This window comes from Electrophorus electricus, chromosome 23, assembly GCF_013358815.1.
Source record: "Electrophorus electricus isolate fEleEle1 chromosome 23, fEleEle1.pri, whole genome shotgun sequence".
NCBI lineage: Eukaryota > Metazoa > Chordata > Actinopteri > Gymnotiformes > Gymnotidae > Electrophorus > Electrophorus electricus.
The window spans coordinates 4,876,626-4,894,782 of NC_049557.1; the positions used below are offsets into that span (position 1 = coordinate 4,876,626).

At 44.8% G+C, this 18,157-nt stretch overlaps 1 protein-coding gene across 2 annotated transcripts in view; it reads left to right on the forward strand.

Moving 5' to 3' along the window:
- The window catches only part of faf1 (Fas (TNFRSF6) associated factor 1), a 56,278-nt gene extending 42,488 nt beyond the window's left edge, over positions 1 to 13,790 (forward strand). Inside the window, exons 14-19 of one of the 2 annotated variants that reach the window (XM_035521924.1) lie at positions 455 to 591; positions 807 to 895; positions 3,518 to 3,598; positions 4,326 to 4,403; positions 7,623 to 7,838; positions 13,033 to 13,790. In XM_035521924.1, the coding sequence (XP_035377817.1) occupies positions 455 to 591; positions 807 to 895; positions 3,518 to 3,598; positions 4,326 to 4,403; positions 7,623 to 7,838; positions 13,033 to 13,116 (685 nt within the window). In that variant the 3' untranslated portion in view covers positions 13,117 to 13,790. The remainder of the gene's footprint in view (positions 1 to 454; positions 592 to 806; positions 896 to 3,517; positions 3,599 to 4,325; positions 4,404 to 7,622; positions 7,839 to 13,032) is intronic. The other variant, XM_035521925.1, reaches the window with a different exon arrangement.
- The last annotated feature ends 4,367 nt before the right edge of the window (positions 13,791 to 18,157 follow it).

Sequence of the window (18,157 nt, forward strand, 5' to 3'; positions counted from 1 at the left end):
CTATAGCAATTCATTAATATTATGACATTTACTGTGAGCTCTGCAAGCCAGCGTGCTACCCTTTTCCTTCAGTGAAATGTTAATTTAAAGTTCTGTCTTTGTAATGGAATAAGAAATCCTCCCTGGCCTATCAAATTCTGCGAGGCAGGAGCAGAATACTAATACGCCGCCATGGTGTTTTTAGAGGGAGAGTGGTGTCACTCGGAAGCAAACACACAATAGAGGGGTTTTTAATATACAAGGAGTCATCTTCCCTTATGATCTGGGTTTTTTTTCTTCCTTTCACTGTTTCATTTTATCTGCCAACTTGCTGGTCTTTCTTTCTGTGTCTATGTCTCTGTCCATCAGAGAATGGCTGTGTAATGTTTTCCCTTTGAGTTTGTGTGTGTGGGTGGGTGCGAGAGTGTGTGGGTGCGAGTGTGGGAGTCTCATGTTTCCTGGCTCTCCCCACCAGGCTGCTCACCATGTGCACGAGGCATTTTGGGAGCGTTGTTGCACAGACCATCCGGACGTACAAAACGGATCAGTTCCCCCTATTGCTCATCGTCATGGGCAAGCGGACGTCCAACGAGGTTTTAAATGTCATTCAAGGTAACCTGCGATGGAACACAGAGAGCATCCTGACACTGGCTGGTTTTCACAAAGGCAGCATTCATACGTGTGGAGTTGCTCGTGCTGTTTAACAGTGGTGGTTACAGACTATTACAGTTTCTGATGATCAAAGTATGCTGCTGGTGAATGCACTCCTATTTTCCTGGGTTATATAAATGTGTGTGTGTGTGTGTGTGTGTGTGTGTGTTTACAAGGCAACACGACAGTGGACGAGCTAATGATGAGGCTGATGGGAGCGATGGAGATCTTCACTGCTCAGCAGCAAGAGGACATCAGAGACGAGGTGAGCAAGTCCAGGTCAAGTGCCTGCTTACTGAGACCCCTCTGCACACCTGGGTAGAGGGGCCTGCTAAACAGCACAAAAAAACCTGACCTGGCAAGTCAGTTCACCTGAGGGCCCAAATGCAAGTTCCTGTTCTTATTTTCCTCTTCATAAAACAGAGTGAAACGTTTCTCAAAAGGGCGGAGTTTTAGTGACTGGCTAGGACAAAAGAATGATTCTGTCTCACTTAAGAATTGACACAGTCAAACAAGAAAAAAATACACACTGTAAAATTGTGTTTGCGTATGTGTGTGTGTGTGTGTGTGTTAGGTCAGTAAGAAGTACTGTTCATTAGCTACTTTGATCACTACCAAACCTGGAATGGACTATAACAAAGAAATGAACAGGATGCCGTTTCTATATGCTTTCGCCGCATGCCACCACAGATTGTTGTAAATCAATGAACTTTGTACAAACAAACTCTCACACAAAGATGAGGCCTAAAAACAAGACGTGTGTGTTGGTGGGTAAGTTTTATAAGGGCTTACCGGTTTTCCCTATTGTACCTCTGTAAAAAGGATTTCGCTGTTCTTTCTAAGATCACCACGGCAGGGCCATACAGAAAGGACTGAAACACAAAGCAGCACATAGCTGTATATTAACTAACAGACCTGAGCTCCCTGCTGCCTTCCGAGCAGTGGCACTCTGTTCTGCCATGCTCTGGAACTCACCTTGGGCAGTTTTACTGAGAAATTGCATCGTTGCTATACCGCTCATGTCTGCACACATGCGAACACACACACGCGTGTGCATGCATGTATGTAGGCATGTGCCCAGGTGTTTTCATTCAGGGGTCACTCCACATAGCAGCCTGAGTGGGGTATGCTGCAGTTCTGCTCACATAGCAAGCATGGGTTAGTTGTCCCCTCTGGCTGCTTTTCTCATTTGATTCCTGTCTGCCCTCCATGGCATTGCTCAGCACCACCGAGCTGTGCACAGAACGCCATGCCATTTAGAGTGCAGCTGAGAACATGTCATTGACCTGCTTGGTACAGTATATACTTGTACTCCTTGTGGAAACCATACTCTTATTACTGGATGATTTGAGAAGGTATTTTTTTATTAGCATCTGTGATCCGAACATTTATAACGGTGGCTAAAGGCAGAAGGTTTGGAATGAATGTCTCAAAAAACTCAACTGAAATTAGCATTTTTGTGTGATGACCTTGGCTGTTGTAGATCCAGGACAAGGTGTTTAATAAGTCTGCCTTAAACACGCATTAGCGGCAAGAGTCAGTTTCCACCAACTTACTATGACTTGCAAGGCACAATATAGGACTATAGGAAATGCATCGCATAACACAGACAGTGATGTATGAGGATATTTATGATCATAATGAACACTGTTTACACCCATTAAGCCATTTAAGCCCTGCCCCCACTCTAGTGCGGTTAAGATCTGCTGTAGCCTGGCTCTCGGATGCTCCCGCAGCGGGTACGGCCCAGCTCAGCCCAGGCACCGAGCGCTTTTTTCGGGCGTGATTAATGGCTCCTGTTGGCTAGGGAGGTGAATGCGAAGTGGCGGGTAATGCATTAGCAGGCTAATGGAGCTGGGGTAATGGAGGTGTGAGTCCTCCAGTGTGACGTTCGCTCCGTGACAGCTGTGAGGCAAATTCTGAGACTTGCCAGGGCTGAACCACAGACATTCCCATCCTGATGGAGGCAGAGGTCCTCAGACTGGAAGAATGGGATTGCCTAAAGTGTACAGCTGTTAAATGTGGTGAAATACTCAAATATTTGCCCTAATGGTATGTTTTATTACTAATGTAAGATAGCTCTAGGGGAGGGCTGGTGGTGTGCGTGCATCCACAAATTTGTCTACATAGACACTCACTCTCTGCTGCTGTTGCGCTCATTGTAGACTAGAGATTTGATTCAAGGAATATAACTGACTTGATTCAGTTCAGACCCTTTTCTTATTCACATAAGGTTTGTTCTTGAAGTTGACTCGCTGTTTTTAGCAACAGACGTTTTCTAAAACCAGAGGAGTCATTGCTGTGCGTGTAAGAGCAAGTGGGTTTGGGAAAACACCTCACCATGTCTTGCTGGTATTAGTGTTTTTCCACTGAAGATGGTGCAATATATGAGAGCAGTCAGCTGCCATTTGATTTACTTTCAGCGGCTCAGTTAAATTTTGGCCTCCCTGCTTTGGTTGTCCTGCGGTGGATCTCCCAGCATGCTCCAGGCCCATCCACCTGCCTGCTCCTCAGTGGTACTCCTTCACTTCTCCCCTCGTGGTCCAGGATGCAGGGCAGACCCGTATGCTTTTCGCTCCACTGGAGCTTGCGTGGGCCGGCAGGAACCTTTCCAATAGACACGCGCATACAATGGAGTAAATGGACCCTTGGATGTATGCAGTGGAACACAAAAGATACTCTTTCCGTCTGATTTCCTTTCCTACTTTGTCAGTCTGACATTTTCATGGTGCCACGAAATCAAAGTTTCCCTTTTATGTCGCATTAATCACTTTCTGTGTGCTGTTTGCATGCGTTCTAACATCAGGAGTGGTTGTGTTTTCCATTCCTGTATTTTATTGTGACTAGTGTTAGATTTTATGACGTGATCTCCCCTGCATGTCCTCAGGATGAGCGCGAGGCCAGGGAAATGGTGAAGCGGGAGCAGGACGAAGCCTATCGCTTGTCTTTAGAGGCTGATCGCAAAAAGGTTGGTGAAAGCAAATTTTCTTATTTAGCTTTTTAGCTCCATTGTTAGTAAAATGTGACTTGAGTCATCTCAAGTGGTCTGAGGAAATTGATTGCCTTAAACCATTTACATTTAGTAATTCAAACCATTTGAGCATAACTCATTTCCTAAGTTGAGTATAAACAGCACGTAGATATATTGTTGTAAACTTTAATCAAGTGAATTGTACTAATTTGAATAATTATGCTGCATTTCAAGTAGTTGAATAATAGGCATATCTGTAGTAATTTATTAACTAATTAATGTTAGGCTAGGTTAAATGCTATCTTTACATAGATTGGACTACCTTAACAAGCTCACACATCTTCCCATGAAGACCAGATGCTAAAAAAACCCCAAAAACACCACACCAGCTCTTTGATTCATGTCTATGTGCACACACAAGTTAGTAATCACGGCAATCACAGGAAAATTCATGAAGAGTTTAGATCTGAGGAGACAGCCTCACCTCAGTGTGCAAATAAGTGATGTTGGGAGCCAATAGAGCAGCTGTATGGCTACATGGTAAAAGAGACTGGCTTTCAACAGGCTGTAAACAGCAGTGTAAACTGAGGTAATTTTGTATGGTATACTGTGATATCCATGGTTAGTTTAGTTAAATGTAGTTAAATGTAGGTTTGGTTTCGGGCCATTTTTTCTTGAATCATTCACAGCTACAGTGTCGTAAACTCTACTTCACATTTGTTAGAGAGAAGCACAGGAACGGGAAGAGGCGGAGCAAGTACGTCAGGAGCAAATCAGGAAAGAGCAAGAAGAGGAACGAGAGGTGAGGATTTACTCTGTGGTCACACTCCAGCCTCACACTGCTGGCCTCACAGAAATCATGGCTATAGGTTCTATTACTATGCAGTCTAACACCTGTTGTTATGGCCTTAAGTACATGCTCACATATGCATTTTTTTATATGTATATAATATATTTGTGTGTGTGTGTGTGTGTGTGTGTGTGTGTCTATATATGCGCACGCGCCTTAATTGTAAGGTGTACTCCACCACTCCTGGACTTCTGGTACCACTGTTGTTCTCTAAAGTCAACTGACTGACTGCGCGAGTGTCCTGTGTACATTGTGTCGAGCTTTATTCGTCCTCTTTCATGAGTGACCTGGTTTTAACCAAAGGGCAGGTGTTGGCTGGATGCTTTTAGTATACAATTATATTGTAAATGCACTGGTAAATACTGTTTATGCAAACACTTAAGAATACTGCATAGACGGATATGTATGCATTCATATATATATACTTGCACAAAATATCCAGACATCACCTGCCTGCCCTTTCTTTGCTTTGCTTTTTAAAGAAAAAAGGATCGTTCATGAAAGACACCACTGGAAACATGGTACTATTGTGCCATCAGTCAACTAACTGTACTTTTGGATTGACCATAAATGCTGTGGTGTATGTCGTAAGGCTGTAGAGTAGGAGTACCTAATAAATTATTAGGTCATTATCACGCGTGGCAGGTTACAGAAATGACCGTTGCATTACATGTGACAGGTGCACGACAAATTAAAGGAAGTTTTAAGGCAACGATGAAAATATCTCTTTTACAGACACTGGTGTGAACAAATCCTTGCACTGTTTAGTATGGATACATTGGTGACATTGCACTTAGGCGTGTGCTTAACACGCGTGTGCGTGAGATTCTTGAGATATTTACGTCTTCGTACTAGAGACAGCACCACTAAATTGTCACCTTTTAAAGCCTGGACTGTAAAAGGCTTATGAGTGATGACCATTTAAGCATGAGAGTCTCAGACTAGACTTGTGGTAGGAAACAGGGCATGCTGCTGATGGTGGCGCACACAATTGTTATTGTCCCTTTAGCGAATTGAAATGCACAACACACAAGCTCACATTAAATCCCTGACTTACAAAGGCGTGTGCGCACACAAAGCGGCCCTGGCTTTAAAGGGCTGGTGGAGAAGTCCAGCTTCCTGCTTTTTCTTGTGACCTGCCCGTACTCTGTTTACCTGGTAATATAAAGCTTCTCTTCTGCCGATGGGAACCTGCTGTAGGAGATCATTTGCCACATTTAGTTAAACAGGTTTCAGAAAAAAGCTTATAATTACTTCTGTGCAGCTTACTTTCATTTTGTCTTTTGCTTGCAGTCCATTGCCATGGTGTTTCCAACCCCTTGCACGCTTATAAAAAACAGTGTCTTTTGACATATGATACCTCACGATAGCTTGAACTAGCTTGGTGGAGGCGCGTATGGATTAGGGGTTAGCAGTGTATGGTGCGTTGTAGCGATGCGCATATAGATGAAGCCAATTGGGAGTAATTGTGTCAGGTCAGTTTTTTCATGTGCGCATGTGCATGTGTTTTAATGAGAGGCGCTTTCTGAAGCTGCTCACCTGCTGTCTGTAATGAACCCTAAGGGACTCGCTACTGCACACGCAGCAGGGAAAACACACCACACACACACACACAGATAAAATCACCTGCACCAAGCACCTGCACTAGTTATTTGTTCTTTGCCTGTTCTGTGAAAGATTGCACTGTCACGCATATATGACAACAATTTCACGCCTCTTGATGCGAATCTCTCGGCTGTGAAACGGGTGAAATCTCATGTATTCTCTCTGTTCGGTGAAGTTCTGGGCCTGGCGCATATGACATAATAACTCTGTGGTGTCAGAGGTGCTGAAGTGCTGCAGCATGTATGCAGTGAATCTGCTTCACTCTTGGTGTCCGGAGAGGAACAGAAACAACGCGGTCGTCAGAGTCTGTTTCTGTACTGTGCAGGTTCACTTCCCTGCCGTCATGGAGAAAGATGGCAGATCTTAAAAGGACGCTGTATAGCATGTGCAACAGCTGTTGCAGACTGTGTGTGTGTGTCTGCATTCTGGCTACCCTGATGCTTAATTTTTCTGACATTGTGTATGAATAAACAAAGCAGCAGGACACTCTCCACCTGGAGTCTGGCCAAGCTTGCAGACACACACACTCGCGCGCACACAAACTCACAAACAAATATGCTCGTGTGCGCTCGCACGCACGCACCACTAGTGCATATGTGCAACAACAATGGATTGAGACAAACAGCACAGAGCGGGCAAAGAGGACAAATGCTGCCTGTGATTGAGACTCTTTTGTGTCCGATGTGGCTGAAGGAGAGAGGAGAAGGGGGGTGAGCGGTGATGTCATTCTGTCTTATGTCAGGTGCTACACAAATGCGCACACACACACACACACACACACACACACTGTTTGCTTTGTGCAGTGAAAGGGATGCTTTGGAGTGCTCTTTGTGTGCAGGGTTATACACGCACGCACACACACACGGAGGGTAGGGCTTGGGTCTGGGGAGGGACGCTGCTCATCCCCTAAAGAGCCCTTTCCATGCGGGCCCCTACCTGAGGGAGCAGGGCCGGCACGCGCGCACATAAAGCCTACAGCTGCTAATGAGCTACTGTTGTACACTTTGATGAAATATAATTGCATTACGGTGGGTAAATAAAGGCGGCGCGTGTTGTCACAGCATATGCTACCCAGTGTCACAACAGGAACAACAAGCTGGAGGTGAAAACCCCAGAGGAGCAGCGGGTCCTGCTCCGAGCCACAGGGGAGCCAACTCGACGACTCCTCCCCTCTTCCTCTACCTTCTCTCTCTCTTGCTCTGTCACACCACTCCATTATAGGGCTCCCACTTCTAGTTTTGCTTTCTGACTTAACTAGCCCCCTTGAGCTCTTTTTATTGTACACCTGTCCAGCTCAATCATTTAACGTAAGACATTTACTTTATTGTTACAGATTTAACAGTGTAACAGCTGACTAACCTTTATGAAGAGGCCTGGTAAATTCTATTTATTAACAGAGCTATGCTGACAAACCTACAACTTTTATGTGAGCAGTATGGTGCATAAACTCAGCACACACCGCATTACCATGATGTACAGTATGAATGAAGGTCGACGTGTTGGGCTTTGATGGGCCGCTCCATTGCGGGGATACGTGGTGGCTGATATCATGACTCCTCTGCCCAGGCCATCCGCCTGTCACTGGAGCAGGCCTTACCGCCAGAGCCCAGCGAGGACGGAGGCGAGCGGATCAGCAAGCTCCGGATCCGGACTCCCAGCGGAGAGTTCCTGGAGCGCCGCTTCCTGGGCACCACCCGGCTGCAGGTTCTCTTTGACTTCGTGGCCTCCAAAGGCTATCCATCCGACGAATTCAAACTGCTGACCACCTTCCCCCGCAGAAACGTGAGTCTGCACAAACACGCGCCTGCACACGCTCTGCCCGGTCAGGCACATGAACACGCCGCGCCAAGACTTGCTTCCGTCCTTACTTGTGCATCAGTAGTGGGTGTAATCATTAATGACCAGATATGATATTAGAACAGGTCCCTAGTGATGCTGAATATCTCTTAATTCCTGTCCATCTGTGGTGCAGTAATTACAGTACTGAGACAGGATTGTGCTTTCTCTTTGTGTGTGCCCGTGTGCGTGAGTGTGAGCGAGTGTTACAGCTCAGCAGGAAAAAGAGAGTGTATAATTGGCTGGTTAATCCCACCGTGTGGCTGGAGTTTGTTGCTCATCTTTAATCCCTGAGAGTTTGTGTGTGTCTCTACCATATAACACCGCCCCCACCCCAACACATAAATTAAAATCCATGCATCATTAATTAGTATTTTTTTAAATGTTTTTTTATAGTGCATGCGTAATTTGCAGAATATTAATTAGGGTCCTTGGATGTAGGAAAGCACACTGGCTACTTAAGATACAGTCAGCACGTTTGTCCTATGTGAGCATGTTTTGTGCCACGCGGTCATTAGAGAGCTGGGTGTGCTCGCTCTGCGGCAGGTAGATAACGAGCACTGCTCTTAACGACCTGACTAATTAACAGCATGGAAACAGAAATGGGCTTTCCATTAATCAGGAGAAGTGTGCAGGCCTGCCCGGACAGCATGCCATCCAATCCCACAGGGACTGGGAGGAAGGCACATGAAAACACACACGTGCCCACGCACGCACCCATACATGCACAAATTCACACAATTACACAAACACGCACACCACCACCACTGCTCAAGCGGGCACAAATCTCATACCTAAATGTTAACAGTCACAATGTACCAATCCACATAAGGGGGGGAAAAAAAACAAGATAAAACAGAATAAAAAAAACAGAGCACAGAAGCTTTTGTTTAGGAACCAGAGAAGAAAATGCATGTGCGTGCGTGCGTGCGTGCGTGCGTGCGGACTCCCAGCACGCGCGCCCGGAAAAGTGTATCCAGCGTTGGAGTGAGTTTGTAGAGTTGGAGTGAGTTTGCAGAGTTGAGTGCAGAAAGACTGGCAATGTTGCTCACTGTGAACACAGTGCCCAAGTTTAATCCTTCTTCTCATTCTCGCCTTCTCTCTCTCACTCTCGCGCTCTCCTTCCTCTAATTAAAATCATCTCTTCCACAGACTTCTCTCCATCCCTCCCTCAGGATTAGAGCGTGCAGCGCTATTGCGTTTGTAATTCTGCACAAATGTTTAAACTTCATCTCTCTCTCTCTCTCTCTCTCTCTCTCTCTCTCTCTCTCTCTCTCTCCCTCCGCCTCGTCCGTACACCGAAACCCAAGCTAATTGCCAGCAATAAGAGAGTGATTAAACAGAGAGGGGCTGAGAGGGAGGGCGAGCGTGGCGGATGCTGTTGTTTCTCGGGCCGTCCGTGCCTCAGCGAGGCTTGCTCTTTTACTGCTCCTGTTTGCTCTCTCCTTCTCTTCGAGCACCTGCACTCTTTGGGTGGGTGGGCGGGTGCGGGAGGGGGGGTGGAGCTAAAGGAGGGATTAGCACCAGCTTCTGAGTTCTCCAGCTATTCATATGCTCTTTAATGCAATGCCAGAGTTTCATAGGCCATCACACCCTATTCACACTGGCTTTACTACCATTGCGGTTATCTACACCATCAGTCAGCATTCAAAGTCAGTGCGACTGCTGCTCTTAGCCGCCTCGTCTAACTGCCTTTACGCTCTTCCCGCGCGGCTGCTTTGTCTACGCCGGCCGCGTTCGCCGTCTGAGGGTCGCCACCATCCCGTTTCGATGCGTCTCCGCGTTTTTTTACAACCCCGACGGCTGGCGCAGGTCCCCGCGTCTGTGTTTGGCTTGGCCCCTCGCCTTCAGCGCGTAGAGCTCCTCTCTCAGGCTAGCCAAGAGGCCATGGATCGGCGCCCTTCTCCACCCATGACCCCTCCTCGGCCGCCTCCCGCCTCCAGCCGTGATCCAACAGCCCCCAACCCCCCGACGGGCCGATAATGATCCCCCACTGCTTTCCTTAATTGGCCAAATAAACAGTCGGCAAACCCGGCACTAACTCAGACCTGGCCATCGGGTTTTAATTAACGGGGTAGGGCCCTAAACTGCTTCATTACGCAGCGCGTTGTTTCAGCTGTGCATCCTGCCCCGGTTCGGAAGCCGCTTCATTGTCCGCCTGTTTGTTTTCCAGCGGCCCGTTGTCGCGCTGCCTTTTCACTTGCTCTAATGAAGTGCAGTATTGATCCTTTTGAAGCAGCGATGCGCGGGAGAACAAAGGCGGCGGTGCGTCCGCGCGGCTCATTGTTCATTTGGTTGAAATGTTTTGGTGGGCGCGCTCCAGGACACGGAGCCGCTCTAATCGCCCTGCCCTGGTCCCCGGTGCTCCAGCGCAAGGTTTGCTCTGCCGACACGTCTTCATAGCCTCCACCTGCCGTACTGTGCAAGCTCGGTATTGTCATTTTAATTAGCATGTACTGTTGTATTGATCGGACTAATCCTTAAACATACTTTTACTGAAATTAATTTTGCCACTTTGCCAGCTGCAGATCATATCAGTAAATCAGGTTTCTGCGGCATGTAAGCGATGTCACACAGGAAAACAAAGGTGCATTGTTGAACTCGCTGCTCTCTCTATTCTTTGATGCTTCCTTTAAGATTCTAGATACAGCCTTAATTAAACATTTCTTCACTGCCTACATGGTGAAATTAGCAGCACTGAATTAGCTCCTACAGGGCTAAACCTAATTAAACTTTGGCGATGTAAATTGAACTCTGTAGGAGTCAGTTTAACACTGACTTATTTTCATTGCACACTCCAACACAATCTTTTATTGATACCCAACCTGGTTGGGTCAAATACTTAACTGACTGGTAGTCTTTGATATATTTATTGTTCATCCATCTCTCTGTGTCCCTCTCTGGTCACCAGGGCAGCTGTCTGTCTTGTTTTTGTTGGACTGTGTGGGGCCGCTCAACTTGAGGAGTGTGTTAAAGGTTTAGCTGGATTACCTGCCATCAGCATCCTCGGGGTCTAAAGAAAACAGCCAAGCAACACACTCCTCAGTCACACTTCTTCCCTTTCTAATAACCCTTCATGGGATTATGAAGAGATGAGCCACCCCATTCTGAAACGGGCTTGCTTCATATGTTTGTCCTCTCTCTATTTCTGCGTGCGTGTGTGTGGGAGTGTGTGACAATGCTTTGATCAGTGTTGCACAGATTAGTCTAATATAATTGCTGAAGGGCAAGCAGAAGGTTCTGGGGAAACAAACAAGTGCGGTGGACGAGGGAGAAGGAGAGAGCGTAGCTGAGGAAATGAGCGGGAGGGACGGGTAGAGGGGAGGAAAACAACAGCTTTGTTTGTTGACAGATGCTTCTGCTCTTATGGTCTGTTAATTGGATAACAATGTAAACAATCACCCATGGCATCTGTCTCCTGCCATAGAGTGGCACCTTGTTTCTCTCCCCTTTTCCTCTCTTGAAGAGAACAGTCATGGAAACGCACCGCCACACCTGCTCCACCCTGTACCCTCATTTGGTTCTACGTGATGCTGAGGTGTTACAGCAGCATCTCAAGTTCATTTGCATAGGCACTATTTGTGAAGTGCAGCGCAGGAGGAGGGACAGATCGCGTGGCAGTACAGGGAGAAGGTTTTTTGTTTTGTTTTGTTTTTTTAACGGAGCCATCTTGCTTCTTTCTCTCTGCGTCTTTCTCCCCCACCACCACCCAGTGCCAGCTTGTGCTGCTGGTGTCGTCTCAATCTCAATCCCCCCCCCCCCCCCCCCCCATTGGCGAATGCCACCTCCTCCTGGTGTCATGCGGTGCCCCCAGGTCGTGCTGAGGAACAAAGGGCAGCACTCACGCACTTGTGTGACTTTTTTGCGGGCTACAGAGAGCAAATGTGCTGTTATTGGTGTGCCATCACTCGGGTCCCTAGAGAGAGCCGTCCTGCTGACAAGCCTCTGATCTTCCCGGCATCCGTCAGAGCAGTGTTTCCGACAGCTCCACCCGAGGGCATGCACTGAACAGCCCCATCCTAATGAGACACCCCGATATGAATGCGGACGACGCTCTTTAACACAGTTAAAGAAAGAATTATTCAAGCCTTAGATGAGATTTTTGTCTGAAATATGTGGTACAACACACTGACTTTTAGCAGACAATCCAAAATCAAAATACCAGGACCAGGAAAAGCTCTGGAATTGGGTGCTATAGAAAAAATGCTTGTTGATTTTATTGTGATCCCCTCTGAGTGTAAAGTGCGAAATGGCCAGTACAGTGCAGGCCCTGGCCGCCCACGTGGTCTGCTGTGTTATTGCGGGGGGGGAAACAGGGAGGGTAGAGGGGCTCGGAACAGCGGCCTTAATCAGGCTGCAGTTAATGCCTCGTGCTGAGCTCTCTGGGACCATGCGGTGTGGGACACACAGGTGTTAACACAGGCCCTATGTAACAGGAGAACTGCTGGCTATTAACTCACTACAATCAGTCCACACACACACACACACACAAACACACACACACACACACACACACACACACACACACACAGTCATTTACTCCCTGTCTTTCTCCTTCTAAGGCCACTCCTAGGCAGTGATAATGAACATACACATAACAGTTAATGGCAATTATTTTATTTTTTTTCTGGTCACCACAGAAAATGACTTATTTGAAAGCCAGTCCATCGTCATGTAGTAATGTACTCATGGAGTTAGCGTCAGCATAGATGTGCACTCCTTTACCACCTCTTGACTGTGTGGGCAGTGTGTTTGTGCTGGGCCGGTGTGCGAGTAATAACAAACAGCATCGGAAACTGGACACTGTGTTCGCGGTGACGTGGTGATCAGGTTTCTGCTACTCTGGTTCATGATGTCAGTAAGAAAGACCCCACACAGCGAGTGCTAGAGCAAAGCAAGTCAAACCTGGCCTACACATGGCAGGCCAAAAACTACACATGTAATCAACACAGGGCACATTTTCTGCAGACCGAGACCACAACACCATCAGTGAAGATTAACTTTATTTAAATATTATTTGAACTTTGAGTTGACATTTCATGACATTTCAAAATACCCAGGGTCTTAATTGTCTCTCAGTGGCTGTAGCAGCACTTTAGTCTCGAAAGCAATGATGAGTTTTGTTGCTCTTTCTTGCCAGATAACGCAGTTAGAACCGTCGGGGACGCTGTTGGAAGCCAAGCTCTTCCCTCAGGAGACCCTCTTCCTGGAAGCCAAGGAGTAGGACTGACTCTGCTTTTGGACACAAACAGGGAAGAACTTTAGCATGGTTTTCACGGAGAACAGACACACACAAACACGCTGTCTTACACACAGTGCATTGTACATTGCATTGTACTTGTATGCGCGCGCGTGCACACACACACACACACACACACACACACACACACACACACACACACTTGCAGTGTCATGGTTTCTCTCCATTCACTGGTAAAAAACAAAAAACAATACATAAAAATAAAAGAAACTGTGATCTCAAGACCCAGGAAGGCATCGCTGACAAGGACGTCCCACTATGGCTGCTTTTTAAACCTGGTTTGCGTTCAAAAGAAACAAAAAGATGATGCAAATTACCAAAAAAAAGGAAAACGAAGAAAAATAAAAGCAAAGAGACATTTCCTGGAGAATGCTGGACTGGCTCCTCCTCCTCCTCGCTCTATTGGATCCCTTGGTCTCTGGCCACACCCCATGGAGTGCCAAGTGCCCTCCTCTTCCACCATATCTCCATCCTGTTGATCAGATCTGGTATTAATCTCAACTGCTCAAAAAACAAAAGGTCCCTGCTGGCCAGTTTTTCCTCCCACCTCCTATTGCCCCCCCCACCCCCCTTTTTTTTTTAGTTTGATGCTGTATTAGTTTTAGTTTGATACATTATATAAAATATATATGAACATGTGTCTGTTTCACAATGCTTCTTTCTTTAAACGGCACGCTGGGCCTTGGTGACAGCAGTGAAGTCTAGAAAAATTATGACTATAATCTGCTTCACCAACTCTGGTGTTGATGTACTTTTGTGCCAGTCAGGGCTGAGCATGTGCAAAGGATGAGTGATTTCAGTATTATTGTGCCTTAGCATACAGACACCACAGTGACATTTCGATCCAGTGCAGGTCCACTTATGAAAGCTGTCAAGTGAAAACCAATCTGGTTTTGTTGAGCTTGGCCATAAGAAAATTGCTTGAGTGACAATGCTACCCATGCTGTGTATTTTGAGAAGGCATTTGATTTGTTAAAAGGAAATAATTATTTTCTGTTTGCTTAGACCTTTTGCCATCATTTAAAGGGGGTTGGGGTGGGTCATGGTGGAGCATTAGATATGCAAGGTCACTGGGGTGAGCTTTGGGGATTCCTTGAGTCCAGGCTTTAACACTCGCTAGGAAAATCTGTCTCTTAAAATGCTGGGTGGATGACAGGGCTGCAGTATATTCTTTTATTCTTATTTATGCTGTGTAATTTATGCTGTGTAATTTGATATTGAGTTCTGCATATATATATATATATATATATATATATATATATATATATATATATATATATATATATATATATATATATATATATATAAATTTTTGTAGTTTTTTTTTTTTTTGTTTTTTTCCTGCAGAAATGCAGAAGCGATCACATACTTATGCCAATATGAAAGTCAAGCAAATGGTGGGAGAAAAGTGATTCATTGTCTTGTTTTTCAGCTGTGTTTTCCAGACTTCTCTCAATGATCTGCCACAAAGGCTAATTTTGCCTGTTCAGCTCTGAGATTAAAAGCTTACCACACCATCTGTAGTGCTGTTCATCGCACAGGAAAATTGAAAAGTTTGAGAGAGAAATGAAGCGAGAGCCCCCAGTCTGTCGGGAAGACCTTGTGTGGACCTGAGAGGTTCAGGGAATGTTTGAGCACACTCTGGGTTACATGCTTCCGTTATGCGTCTTTGCATGCAGGACAAGTTTTGCGAAATGGTCCGAAACGGAATGATTAGTACATCTTATGTGGTTTGAGTGGTACCACTTCGTAATTAGTGAGACTTCATATAAAGGCTACAAGAAATCCTTGTGACCAAAATTACTGGCACTCTTGATGTATGGTTGAGGAGAAAAAAAAGCTTGTGTAAAATATTCACCAAATGTGAATATATTTTATTGTAATTTATTAAATATGTATTTTTAGTATATGTATATTACAATAATTACTTTAGTTATGTGGTGGTGTAATTTATTTGCTGTAAATCTAAGTGCCACCACCCCCTCTGTTTTGGCTGAAAAACATGCATCTGTGCCAATGGGCTGGTTGGACAGCGTTCAGTTTCATGGAAGTTCTCCTTTCAATACCACCATCCAGCAAACATCTCGGTAGCATTTTAGAAAGGTCAAGATAGTTTAGTTTGTTTGCTGCTGCTGTTGTCATTATTACTTATTGATGTTATTTTTCTTTGTATTCCTTACTGCATGGGATGAGATGGTCTTGGGTCTTTTCTGGGCTGCTTAACCAGGTAGTGGCTTTTTAAACCTGTAGATTATTGCTATAATAGTGGTATATGGTATATTAATAAATTACCAGTGAATTGTATGATTTAGGAATATCAATAGCCATTTCTGCATCTTTGCATTTCCATATGGTGATGAACTTTTATTTTTACATGCGGTTAAGATTTTTTTTTTTTTTTTTTTATGCTAATGAAGCAGAAAATGAAGGAACTTTGTAGAACGAGACCTTGAAATGTATTTGGATTTAACCAGAATCTGACTTCAGGTTTTAGTTTTGTTGGCTTTGTCATGTTTTTAATTCATTTTAAGCCACTTGTACATCTGAGTGACAGGTTGGGTTTTTTTTGTGTTTTTTTTAATGCAGTTTGCATTTAACAACTTCTTTATTCATCAAGGGTGCCAATAATTCTGCAGATTACGTCTCTTCAGAGAAGCTTCAGGCCTTAAATTCAGCACCACAAAATCTGGGGTGAGCTGGAACAAGGAAGCATCCTGGAGCCACTGTGTCACTCTGTAATCAGGCCACAAGCTCAAAAAAGGTCCCTTCTTACAAGTGAAGGACTTCTTAGCAGCCATCTTGCAGCATCTGTATGATGATGGACTTTTCTTAAACTTCCGAGATCTTTTTGTCCTGGAGCTGTTTCATTCCTGCACTGTCGTAACGCTACTCTTGTAGTTCTCACACAAGGTTTTGCCCAATTAATGCGAGTCAAAATTCCAGTCAGAGGATACATTAGGAAAACATTTGTTTTTCTCATCCTTCACTGCAACTCTCCCCTGAATGCATCTAGCCACATCCCATTCACACGATTGTTAAAAATCAACATTTTTGTCCTCATTTGAGCAAGATGAACACGCAGATCAGATTGTGTTTAGAACTTGAAGTGATCTGTGAATGTAATGAGTAATTCTGAAAGAATGTATTCTGTCAAATATTTAAAGACTTAGTAATCAAGTCATAGTGGAAATGGGTCACTATCCCTTCAGGAAGTTCTTTGGATGTAGAGACTTCCTTCCCAAATGAAGAGAAATGTTCAATTTAATGCGGTTCTGGTCGGTCAGTCTGTCTGTCTCTCTTTTAAAGAATGCACTATTTCCCACCTGTTCACATGCAGTGAAATGACAAAAAGGAAGCTTTAAGACCTCTTTTCACCACGCTTGTCTGGTTAGCCTGGCCTGCTGCTTGGACTGAGCACTGCCTCAGCACTGCGTCTGTGACTGAAGAGAAGGGGCTTTGGCAGGTAAGCCACGCTGCTTCTCATGCCACAGTTTCCCTGGTGTTCGCTGGGGCGGAAATGGCGAATGACTGACTGCTCTGCTACTCTAGCCTAGGGGGACTCGCTGTTGTACAGCTCCTATGGTGTGTGATGGTACTGTTTCAATAACTGAATGTTGCAGTGATGCGCAAAGGCATAGACTTTGCACATGCAACTAGTGCTGATGGATTGGTGGCAAGTACTGATAATTGGATAGAGTGATGTTTCTTTCAACTTGATATGACGTCTTTTTTTGGGGCTTGGGGGCTGTGCAAGGTAGAAAAAACGATTGCCACCACTCGGTAACAATTGCCTTGGTGTTGTTGTGAAGATCTAAATTTTAAAACTACTCAAATGGAGTATAAAAAATTCAAGTACTGTAAAAGCTGTAAAATTCCATAAGATGCATGCAAGCTTTTGTCTAAGCGTTACTCTAATGTGACCACTGAGATATTTATGTACTAGTCATACTGAGCGTCTATGCTCGTTGTAAAACATCTAAAAAGCCAAATGGACATTGCTTGAGTATTTTATGTTAATTGATCACTTTTACTCATGTTGTTGACCTCAAGTGTAGTGAAATAATAAATGAACACACCATCAATTAAAGCAGTAACTTTTTAATTAGTTATACAACTTTAAAAACTTTCACATCAATCAGGTTTTATTAATTCAAATAAAGTAATTTTTTTTTTCTTTTTTTTTTAACTATTTGCAAATAGTTGTTCACTAGCTCTGGCTTTGGAATAGCCTCTTGTCCGTCCCCCCTACCCTTGATACTAAATTGACTATCTGTTCACAATTTGACAATTTAGAATATCTGCTAAAGAAAATAACAACCTGCACTAGTTTTACATGTAAGAAATTAATGTCAAGTACAACCAGATATCAGATGCTGTGGGGGAAAAAACTGAAATGCCATATTTTAATTTACATTTTTTTTTTAAACCCCCTCCAAGGATATGATGGGGGTGGATAATGCACCTCATTCAGACTATCGATTGAAGTTTTTGAATTGTAGTGCTTATTGGTGACACAGCCCCAATATGTCCAACGATCAGCAGTCAAACTCTTACATCTTCATCAAGCACACTGAATAGCGCTCGCCGTCAATCACCTGCCTGTCTTCCCAAAGCCCAGCCAGCGTGGTTCAGTCCCACACTACTGGCCGTTGCTCCCCGGCACAATGCAGTTATTCTGTGGTTTCCTCCGACACGGATTCTCTGCTGGCAACATCAGGTGGTGACTCCATTCCTCGATGACAAAGGGGAAGCGTTCAATAATGTTTAACCAGTCTTTAAAGGTCAAGAATGCTGGCCTTTGGTGGGAGAACAGAATTCCTGACGCAAGTGATCTCTCCTTTGAAGCAATCCCTGATCCCACAGCATCCAGCCTTTTAAATCCACTCAGCCAGCGATGCTAAAATCCCAGACTAAACTAACCTGGAGGGTCACTCAAAGTTTACTTTCTCAGAGACGCTAGCACTCAAAGGCGGCCAAAGAAACAGAATCTATGCGGCTTAAACGG